Source organism: Fringilla coelebs (genome assembly GCF_963513975.1).
Source record: "Fringilla coelebs genome assembly, chromosome: 9".
Taxonomy (NCBI): Eukaryota; Metazoa; Chordata; class Aves; order Passeriformes; family Fringillidae; genus Fringilla; species Fringilla coelebs.
The window spans coordinates 28,882,049-28,893,186 of record NC_140067.1 but is presented as its reverse complement, the minus strand read 5'-3'; the positions used below and the strand labels follow the sequence as shown (position 1 = coordinate 28,893,186).

General features: G+C 50.0%; 1 protein-coding gene across 2 annotated transcripts in view; it reads right to left on the bottom strand.

Moving 5' to 3' along the window:
- Nucleotides 1-4,026: 4,026 nt before the first annotated feature.
- RXRG (retinoid X receptor gamma) overlaps nt 4,027-11,138 on the bottom strand; it is a gene marked incomplete at both ends in the record, with an annotated part of 40,266 nt that continues 33,154 nt past the window's right edge. For both annotated transcript variants that reach the window (XM_084211113.1, XM_084211114.1), the window contains 7 exons: nt 4,027-4,174; nt 4,830-4,935; nt 5,211-5,302; nt 6,012-6,144; nt 6,738-6,867; nt 7,997-8,157; nt 10,773-10,952. In XM_084211113.1, coding sequence (XP_084067239.1) covers nt 4,027-4,174; nt 4,830-4,935; nt 5,211-5,302; nt 6,012-6,144; nt 6,738-6,867; nt 7,997-8,157; nt 10,773-10,952 — 950 coding nt within the window. The remainder of the gene's footprint in view (nt 4,175-4,829; nt 4,936-5,210; nt 5,303-6,011; nt 6,145-6,737; nt 6,868-7,996; nt 8,158-10,772; nt 10,953-11,138) is intronic.

Genomic DNA, 11,138 nt, shown 5'->3' with positions numbered 1-11,138 from the left:
GCCCAGCTGTCACGTTCTGTGCAGGTCCCCACTGCTCACTGCTGGAAGGGGATCAGCAGCACTCAGCTCCCAGGCAGCCACAGCCACAGCAGCTGCCCTGGCTGCAGACAGCAGCAGCCAGATCCCTCCTCCAGCATCACCTTAACTCTGCCCAGCCAAGCAGATGCAGAAACCCCCAGGAGCAGGCAGGGCTGGCCCCAGAAGCAGGCACACAGGAGACCCAGGAAGAAGATGGCCATGAGCCACCTTCCTCGGGACAGGAGTCACTGGGCCAGCACCATCCAGGTGCCTCAAACCCCCGAAGCCAACTTTGCACAGAAGAAAAAGCCTTGCCCAGCAGCAGAGATGTCCCTTGATGCCACTCCTCCCTGCAAGGAGCACACCTCCCTGTCCTTCTGCCACCCCCAGAGCCCTTCAGAGGCATCAGCAGCTGCACAGCCAGCTGGGCTGGCCAGCCTGGCACAGAGGCAAGCCAGAGACCAGCCCACAGCCACCAGGCTGTCAGATAGCCCTGGGGTGATGAAATCCTCTGAAATCCACCAGACCATGCCTGTCTCAGGTAGAGCTGATTGCACAGAGGGCACAGGAAGAGAGGAGAGAGAAATGGAGTGGCAGCCTTGCTTAGACAGAGGTTGGTCTTTATCACTCACACTGATAAACACTTAGGGATTTATCAGGGCTTCTCTCCCATGCTTTCCACCACAATGTACCTTGCCATCCTCCCTGAGAGAGGATACACACACTGCTTCCCACTGCCATCAGCAGCAGCTCTGGGGAGCCTCCTCTCCTTCTTCCCTCTCCTCCCTGTGCCCCAAGAGGCACCAACTGAGCTCAGCCTCCCAGCTGAGCCTCCCATGGGACAGCAGAGAGCTGGGAGGGACACTGAGGGGAGGAGCAGAGGAATCAGGCAGCAAAGGGAGTATCCCAGGGAAGCTCAGGTGAAATGGGAAAGGCAGTCCCATCAGAGGGCTGCCAGACAAAGTCCAGACAAGAGGTCCTTGGGGAAAGGTCAGTGTTGGTGGCACTCAGCTGGACCCACACTGTTGGTGTCTGAGAGTCATGTCAGGTCTACGGGATCTGTCCCCAAACCGCTCAACCCACCAGGGAGCCCAGAGCCAAACTGAACATAAACCAGCTCAAACTTTTATAGTTTGAGATGTATTCTTTTTATTCTCAATTCAGAAGGGCTGTTGTTGGACTCAGCAGAAACTGAAGCAGCTGCTACAGAACCCAAAACTCCACTATTTTTTGAAGCCCCCTCCAGAGAGCATTGCAGAGGGAGCAGCTCAGAATTGATAAATGCTTTGACACATTTGGCCTGTGCACCAGAATAAAGCTTGTCCATGGTGGGGGGGACCTGCTACTAACTCAGGAAGCTCATGAGATGTGATGCATGGTGGCAAAGAGAAAATGGCCTTGCACCAATCATTCCCAGAGCCTGGCTTGCTTAATAATCCCAGAGCAAAGGAAAAATTGTCTGAGCTTGATCTGAGGCTATGAGGGGCTTCATGGGGTAACCAGTGACTGGATGAATCTTTCTTTGGCTTATCAATGATGGTGATTTCTGCTGCTTTATGAAAATTAGGTTTTTCCAGGCTGGGGAAGCTCCAACCATGCCAAGCTGCTGTTCTTCTGCAGCAGCTCAAAGAAGGATAACCACAACAGTGAGTTATTGCCAGCTGCTATGGGATTTGTTCCTCAGAGTGTCCAAAGACTCCCTCCTACGCTTTGCAAGGCTTGGGGAGGCACAGCTCTTGGACAACACCCCTGTAGAGAGGTCTACAATATGAATGAGGAATCCAAGGGTTGGGACCAAATCCAGGAGATTGCATCAACGCTCAGGTCCCCAGTGACTGCAGCTAGAGCTGGGTTGCTCCATGACTTGTTTCCTCTGCAGAACACATTGGTTTGCTAGTGGCACTGGCAGATGAGCAGGGGGTGTCTTACAGAGGCCACGTGGAGAGTCATGGTCTCTCTGCCCTGCCAAACACAGGGTTGGGGAGTTTGTGGTGTGCTGTGTGTTAATTCTTTTTTTGAAAAACCCAGTAGTCATCTGGAGAAACAGGACAAAGCCCTGCTCAAACTGCAGCCTGGAGACCTTGTGGCCCAGAACCCAGAGACTAACCTTCCAGACTGCTAAGAGAGAGTGTGTCCTGCAGCCACCTCGAGGCTTCCTGCCCCGTTTTGGTTGCCATATCCATCACTTCCTAAATCAAAATATCACAGGCAGAAGCCTGGGATTGTTTACAAACAATGGATTGAGATCAGCATCCATCAGAAAAGAAATCTGACCCAGGCAGCTGGGGACCAGCTCCTTAGAAGTTTACATCTCTTAGAGGGGAAGCCTGAGCAGCCCAGGCTGGAGGTGACCTCTTGCTTCATCTAACCAGCAGTGTGGTGTGGCACCATCCCAGCACAGCCTGTGTGCAGCATCTCAAATTCCATCAACACTTTTTCAATGAGCAGGTTGTGTATTCTCTGTATTTAAACACTTCTCTTTTAACCAAAAAATTACCTTTTCAATTAAAAAGTAGCTTCTTGGTCAGTGCTTTTCACAGGTTTTGAAATTCCCCCTGGGTTTTTCTCAGGAGGAAAAGAAAAAATTAAGTGTTTCGTAATGTCGGGGTTTTCCCTCTTTGTCTCTGCTCTTTTAGATTCTCCTTTTCCCTCTCTCAGTGAAAAACTGGAAAATGAATCATGTCCCCGTGTGGGAGCTTTAACAAAACGTTTCATTTTTATCCTCCTTCCTTTTCTGTTGTCAGCCCTCCTCTCCCTCCAACCTCCCCGAGCCGGCAGCGTCGCAATCTGTCACGCGGACAGCCAAAGCTGCATCTCACCCCACTGTCTGCTGAGAGGGTCAGGAGGGGCAGATCACTTAACACTACACCTGTTTTATGAATAATAATACAGACAGTTTTGCTGGGTTCCTGGGAGGACATTTTCCCACCAGGATAAGCGCTGCATATTGAACAAATTAATGTCTTTAACTCGTTTGACTCTGGTGAGCTCGGCTGCAATGGGGAGCTCCAGCGGTGCTGTTGGAGCAGGGGAAAGAGCAGGCAAGCCTTTGAGGGGGGTTTGTTAGAGGGTCTTGTTTTTCCTTCCCTGCAAGTTTCACTTGTGGAAGTGGGAGATTATAAATTTTGGGGTTTGTGAAGTTGTTTCCAGAGCAGAAATATGGAGGGGAAAAAAAAAAAAAAATGGGACGCGTGAAGCTTCAGGAAAATCGGGAAAATGGAAAGTTATCCATGAGCCCACAAGATCTGCTTCACTTCAAAATGCTCCACCTGGACCAAAATTAAACACTTTGGTTCTTCTGTCAGTGGCTAGACTAGCTCAGAAAAGAAAAACACCAAACTAACCAACTAACTAACCAACCAACGAACCAAAACCAGACAAGCACCCTCTCACACATTAAAAAGTTATTTAAATATTACTTTAGAACTTCAAAGAATTCGAAGAGTCCAAGAGTTTAAGACGGTGGAATGAAATGTTTTGATTCACAGCAGCCAGTTTCTCTTGGTCTTTCCTTAGCAGAAACAAGAAGGAGCAATACCTGAGTCTTCTTTCAGCCAGGGGACTGCATCCATCAGCACAAGCAGAGATATCCCAAATGACATTTCTGCCCTGACTTGGGCTGTCCCAGAGTGTCAGGAGGAACCCTCAGCCCCACCCCAAGCTGGACCTGTCACCACAGCAAAAGAGGACACTGCCCTTTCAACTGCAATCAGTGCCTCACTCGTTATTTTATTTGTTCTGTTGACTTTTATTGAGAATGAAAAAATAATTTAAAGCAATTATCTGTACAGGGGGCAGGGGGGAGGTTAGCTGGGTAGAGGATCTGTGACCCCCCCAGAGAGGCTAGGGAGGGCTCGAGGGGGCGATTTACAGCTGTACAAAACCACGACAATCCCACCGAGGAGGAGCGGAGGGCCAAGGACATCTCTGGAGCTCTCACAGGCTCAGAGCACAGGGGCAGGAGGCTGTGCAGGGCACAGAGGGGCCAGGCTGTGGCCTGACAGACCCTCAAGTGACCTGCAGGGGTGTCTCCAGCATCTCCATGAGAAAGGTGTCGATGGGGGTGTCTCCAATCAGCTTGAAGAAGAAGAGGTGCTCCAGGCACTTCAGCCCGATGGAGCGCAGTGCTGGCAGGCGCAGGAGCAGCTTGGCAAACCTGGGAAAGACCAGAGTCAGAGGCACAAGGGAGGCACTGGCTGCCCTCTCCCACCTATTTCCAAGCCTGCACCAACCCAGATTCTCCCAAAAAAATGCTTTTGGGGCATTCTCAGACTTAGATTCTCTTAAGCTTTCAATATAAGCATTTGTTGCCTCACATGGTGGGAATATGTACCTTTCCAAAATGGAATTTGGCATTTTTAAAGCTTAAAAGAAAGCAAATAAAAAAGAAGATATGTCCAGATTTGAACATCTTAACACAACCTACATCCCCACAGTACCATTTAAATCTGTCTTCAAAAACTCCCCAGGCTCCCAGAGGGTGTGCAGCCCCTCAGCTGCCAGTCACTGCCTCTGGTTTGGAGGCACAGCTGGAAGGGAGTGCAGCTGGCAGCCTGTTCCCTGTTCCCCCTGCCCAGAGCCCACTTGCAGTGTCTGTGGGGACAGCCAGAGCCAAAACCAGCAGAAGATTCTGCGGGCACCGACCCAGCTGCCGGCGCTTCAGGAGCTCGGCCAGCAGAGGGTAGGATTAGACTGGAAAGCAACAGAATTCCATCTCCACGGCACCCTCAAGGCTGGGGATTTGGGCATTGTGGCTCAGGCAGAGCCAGCACAGCCAGGCTCCTGTCTGCAGGGTGGGCACGGGCACTCACCGCCCTGGTTGCTCGGGGTACTTCTGCTTCGTGTAGGCTTCCAGCGTGGCATAGACCTTCTCCCGCAGAGATTCCACTTCTGAGGGGCTGGACAAACCCTTGGCATCTGGTCAAGGCAGGAAATACAGGTGGGGAAAGGGTCTCTGCAGAGGGGGTCTTTGCACTGTCTGCACAGGCAGGAGAGGACTGGGACAAATCTGGGTCTGCTGGGAGCTGTCCCTGCCCATTGCAGGGATAGGGGTGGAATGATGTGGTCCTTGAGGAACCTTCCAACCCAAAGCTTGAAACCTGTCTGCAGCCCTGCTGCTCACTGTCACAGTGACCTGCTGTGGCCCAGAGGGAGTGCTTGTCACCTGGGACTGTCCCCAGCCTCAGGCTTACCTGGGTTAAACAGGACAATGGCTCGCAGGCACCCCAGCTCCGACTTATCCATCTGCATGTCTTTCATTTTGGACACCAGCTCTGTCAAAACCCTGCATGTGGGGGACATGGGTGAGCAGACAGTCAGAGACCAGTTTTTCCACTGAAAATAGGCACTAGGAATAGCCTCAATTCTTCTCTGCAGGAAGAGAGGCATCTTTGAGGCACGGCCATGCCCCACACTGCTGTTCTACAAGTGCATCAGCAACATCCTGAGCATCAAACCTGCTCCTGTTCTCACTTTGCTCAGCACACAGCACTCCCAATTTGCACTCACTCAAGGAAAGCCACATGGCTTTTTTCCCCTTTTTACTGTGTGGTGCAAAACATGGGCACTGTCCTTACACATGCCAGGTAAGGAGTGGTGAGGCAGGGTCCTGCCAGGCAGGGAGCAGGCATGGCAGGGACAATATACATGCACTTGTTACACAAGCAAGTTGGGGTTTAAGGCTTTCCCATCTAAAGCTCTTGGTGAGCAATATTAGGCCTAGATACAGCTACAGCAAACTCTTGAGACAAGAGCATTCCTCCCCCTGTACACCCAACCCAACATCTGCTTCTGCAGCTGCAAATCCCTTCCCACTGTGCTTTCACCCCATTCTTGTTTTTTAAAATCAGTCAAACATCCCCTGCTCATTCCAAGCTACTTCTGCCCCAAACCATGAAGAGTTTGCTCCAGTTCCCCTTAAGGGCATGTTTTCCATTCAGAGGGGAAGGCAGAGCCAGCCTGGCCAGCCCTGCTGGGGGATGGCAGCCACGTACCTGTCAAAGATGGAGCCCACGCCAGCGCTGTGGGCACTGCTGCGGTGCACGTGCAGGCCCGTGGCCAGCAGGATCCCATCCTGGACTGACACAGAGCGATGGGAGAAAGAGGCAATGAGCAGCTCATTCCAGCCTGCAAGCACAGGAGAGGACACTTCAGGCAGTCCAGCCAAAAACCAGTCCCACATGGAACAGCAGAGCTGGTTTCTCCCTGATGGTTTTGGACTAAACTCAGGGGAGAGTTGGCACCCCAGGTACACCTTGCAAGGGGTGGGCAATCTCTTGGAAATATTTGGAAAATGCTCTCAGGCACATGGTGTGATTCTTGGGGTTGTTCTGGGCAGGGCCAGGAGTTGCACTTTGATGATTTTTGCCGGTTCCTTCCCCCTCAGGATATCTTATGATTTGATGACCCTGACTAGGAGCATGCAAGGAGCAGAAACTGGCTCAAAGGGAAAACAATTAAAATTACAAGAAAGAAAAGGGGGAAAATATTCTGGGTTTTCTTCCTAAAAAACATATTCCTAGCAACTGCAATCTCTTTACAAACAACAGATTCTACTGCCCCATCCACAGCCTCTGCCAACCTCTCATCATGTCTCAGAACGGGACATGCAGGAATGGATTGGCTCAGGATTGCACATTCACCACCCAGCCTGGCTGGCTCTCACACAGCCCAGAGAAGGGACAGGGGCAGCAGGGACAGCCATAGGTGGGGGACACTACCTGCCCGGAGGAGAATGACTTGGTCTTCCAGTGTCAGGTCAGAGAAGTGGGGGATGCGCTTGGCCCACTCGACCAGTGTGAAGAGCTGCTTGTCAGCAGCGTGGCAGATGTTGGTGACAGGGTCATTTGTCTAACAGAGAGGGGTACCAAAAGGAAAAGAGCAGAGGAAAAGAGTAGAATTCATCAATGGAAAGTCTTTGATAATCACAGTTGAGTTAATGATACTCAATGCCACAAGTACAACACCCAAACTAACAATAATCTCAGGTAGGTGCTGTTGGGAACAGCTGGTATTTGTTACCACTGTCCCCTCTGCAGCCAGCCAAGTCAGCTTGATGCCTTGGAGTGGCCACCTGGAACAGAGGCTAGACCAGATTAAGAGGGTAAAAACAGGTATTTATTGCAGGTGTTCAATAGGCACACCTTGGGCAGCCAGAAGGGGGCTACACCCAGGATGGACAATGGTCACGAGTTTTTCAGACAATTATAAGTTTGGTCCATTTCCATATCAGGGGTTTATCCTCCAATTACAGCTTCAGGTAACGAAGTCATATTCCCCCAGCTTGCTCCCCACCAACTCACTTTTGTTTATCCTTTTTGGGGCCTGAGGCTGTAGGGTGTCCTTGAGTTTCAGGCCCAGAGGGATTGTTTTGTCTGACCAAAATGTGAAGACAGTAGCTAACACTCTATATGGCATTTAGAGTTATACACTAAAGCAGTACAGGATTTGAAAAATATAAAAGCTAAAATCCTTAGGCATCAAGCTGGTTGCTAGACTTTTCTGTTTGCTTGTTACCCTTTGCAAAGCAAGTCCCTCATGGCCAGCTGCAGTCCTGCTCCCCAGGGCATATCTAAAAGCCAGGGAGCAGCCCCTGAACAGGCATGAGCACCAGTTTCATCCAACCCAGTAAAACCACAGCAGTAAACCTGCTGTGTACAGCTCCACCCCAGCCTTGGTCACAGGGACAGACAAGAAGTGTTCAGGGCTATGCATGTGTGAAAGCCAGCACAGGGCTGAGGCTCTCCAGCATCTATTTCAATAAGGAGATTCCTCACTGAAACTAAAAGAGACTGGGGAAAAAATGCTTGGAAAATAACATATAGCTGTCATTCAGAGTATCTCCAAAACAGAAACTGCTGGTGATTTTTAGGTGGCGTGGAGCAAAACTCCCTTGTACAATGCTTTTTGTTCACATGGTGCTTGTCTGCTCAAATCCCAGCTCAAATCTCTAGCAGCAGGTACTGCCAGGGGCTCTTACCGAGCTCTCTGTGCCCATGTCACTGTAGGCCTCTGTTTTGGGCTCCACTGCCAGCTCAGCTTCCAGGATCCTCTCCACAGGCATGTCTTCACTGCCACTGCTTGTGGACTCGGCCTCGGTCTCACTGCGCTCCCTGCTCCTCTGCCTCTCCTCCTGCACAGCTGTGGGACACAAACACGGCTCTCACCTGCTCACAGGGGGTCCCCACAGGTGGGATGGAAACCCCCTCAAGCAGGGCACAACAGAAAATAAACAGGGGTGGCATTCACATTCTCTGAAAAACTTCCTTTGCCCAGGGTTTTTCTCCTGGGAAGCTGAAAGGCAGCAAGAGAGGCCTCAGAAAAAAGGAAAACAATTCTTATCTCATTTGCTTCTCCTGTGTTGTGCTCACGTGGAATGTGTTTGGGGATTGTTTACCCACAGGTGACTGCTTGATTGAATTCTGGTGTGAGTTGTTTTGACTCTTTGGCCCACTGGCGCCAAGCTGTGTCAGGACTCTGGAGAGAGTCAGGAGTTTTCATTATTATCTTTTTAGCATTCACTAAGTATCCTTTCTGTATTCTTTAGTATAGTATAGTATTCTTTAATATAACATAGTATAATAAAGTAATAAATTAGCCTTCTGAGAACATGGAGTCAGATTCATCTTTCTCTCCCCTTGTCAGTGGACCTGCATTTTACAACAAATGGTTATTTCAGATGTTCACCCATTAAAATGGCTGCTCCCACACCAAGAACTCTGAGGTTGCTGCAGATCAGTAGCCTCCAAATTTGACCAAAGATTGTGATTTCCAATATATGAAGCTCCAGAACAGAGGGAAGAAGGCTTGATGCCTCCAGATGGCAGCCTGGACTCGGCTGTCACTGCGTGCTGGAGGAGGCAGGAGAGACCCAGCACTCACAGACAGGTTTTTTGTGCTCTCAGCGTGCTTCCACCAGTCCCAGTATGCTTTCAACAATCCCACAGCAGCCAGAGCATCCAGCAGCAGGGCCAGACAGTCCCAAACCCCCAGCTGGATTCACACCTACTGCTTGTCTCATTCCTAAGCAAAATCCTACCACATCTGGCCCAGCCCTGGCATTACCTCTCCCTCCACCACCTCTCTTCCTGATCCTCCTTACTAGAAAGTTCCTTCTATATCAGTACCCCAACACCTTCACTGCCTTCTCCCCTATCTGTAGGTTTTCCAGAGAAGGCACAGAATCATGAAATTCTCTCCAAAGCTCAGTTTTTAACTCCCAGGGCTGCTGTGTGTAAGCAGGTCAGTGTAGGACCTGTATATCTTGTGTGCAACAAAAGTCCTGGTACACTTTTTTTTTTTTGAGAAATCCCAAAGGGAAATACAACAATCCTGCTTAAGAAGTGACCAGCAGGCGTTATATTTGTTCAGTTCACTGCTGGAGTGAAATGGCAGCACCCAAGGAGATGGATCAGTGGGGCATCCAGCCTGGTGCTTGTGAGGAAGGGCAACACAGGACACAATATATGCCAGCCAGTTGGGGGGAATATTTGTGCTCTTTAGAGTAATGGACAGGAAAAGCCACGCAGGTGTTTCTGAAGTCACCAAAATCTTACTGAAAGAAAGAACATAGCAAGGAAATACCAATCCCATCACTTAGCCCCTGAACTCAAGCTGCACTCTGTCCCCAGTTTCTGCAGCTCTCAAAAAAACCCTGTGATTGCTGCAGCCAAACTCCCACAGGATCCACCAGGATCCTGGGGTTTAAATTTTCACTCTCTGCAAAAGGAAGTTGTGCTAACACCGTGATCCTCTGAACCACTTTGCACCTGGCTGGATGAGGGTGCTATGCCTGGGATTAAGTTTTTTGATTCCAGCCTGGCATTGTGCAGTCCCCTGCTGCCCTGTGAGCTTGAGGCAGCACAGCTTTGGTGATGCTGCAGGATGAGGACCAGCTCATGCCCAGTGTTACAGCTGCTTCCCTGGGCAGTTCTGCTACTTTATCTTAGCAAAAATAAGCTTAAATGCTGTGTTGGTTGTTGCTTCCTGACCTTGCATCTGTTAGGATAATTTGGGAGACAATCCAGCTCAGCAGGTGAGTGGAAATTGCAGAGGGGAAATGACAGAGAACTATAAAATGAGAGATAGAAATAAATCATTCACCCTTATCCTCCAGTACAAGAATTAGGTGGTGACAAATGAAGTCAGCAAATCAAAAACAAAAAAATGAAGCTGCTCTTCACAAAGGAGACAAGAAGGCTGCAGGACCCCTCATTGCTGGGTGCTGTCCCCAGCAGAGGTTTACAGGTTTCCAAGGGGTCCAAGCCATTAAGAGTCACTAACTAGAGGCAAAGTTGGGTCAAAATCAGTTAAAACATTCAATACTCACCAGTGTGTATGATTAGGTGAGAAACAAAATACACTGTAACATCATCCCCATCGGTCTCTTCCCTTATTAGCCCTTACCAGGAAAAAGTCTTCAGAGAAGGAAGCATTTATTGCATCCTGTCCAACATGGGAACAGGCTGCTCAGGGAGGTGGCTGAGTCACCATCCCAGAGGCATTTAAAGGACAGGTAGATGTGGCACTTAGGGACAGGGTTCAGTGGTGGAATCTGCAATGGTTCCACTTGAACTTAAAACTCCTTTCCAACCTAAACCGACTCTCATTCCCTTTACAGAATGAGGTCCAAAACCCCCTGATGCCCTCAGTGTGGGCTTCTGGAACGCACCAGCCTGGGAGGGTCACCAAGAGCCTGATTTATCCTGATGAATGAAGGAAAATTTCTCCAATCCCACTGCTCCCAGCAGCCCTACCTTCCCTCTTCATCCCCATGGCGAGGCACTTCTGATAGCGGCAGTACTGGCAGCGGTTGCGCTGGCGCTTGTCGATCAGGCAGTCCTTGTTATCCCGGCAGGTGTAGATCAGATCCTTCCTGATCGTCCTCTTGAAGAAGCCTTTGCAGCCCTCACAGCTGTACACCCCATAGTGCTTCCCTAGGGAGGTAAGGGAATTGCTGGGCAGGCAGGTATTTACCCTTCCTTCCCAGATTTACCCTTCCTTCCTTGATTTGAGCGTGGAGGAGCTCAAATCAAATCCAAAGGTGAAAAAACTGCAGGGACTGGCAGGCCTGAACTGGCTTCAGGAAGTCTTTGCAGCAGTTTGACTTAGTCAAACCACAG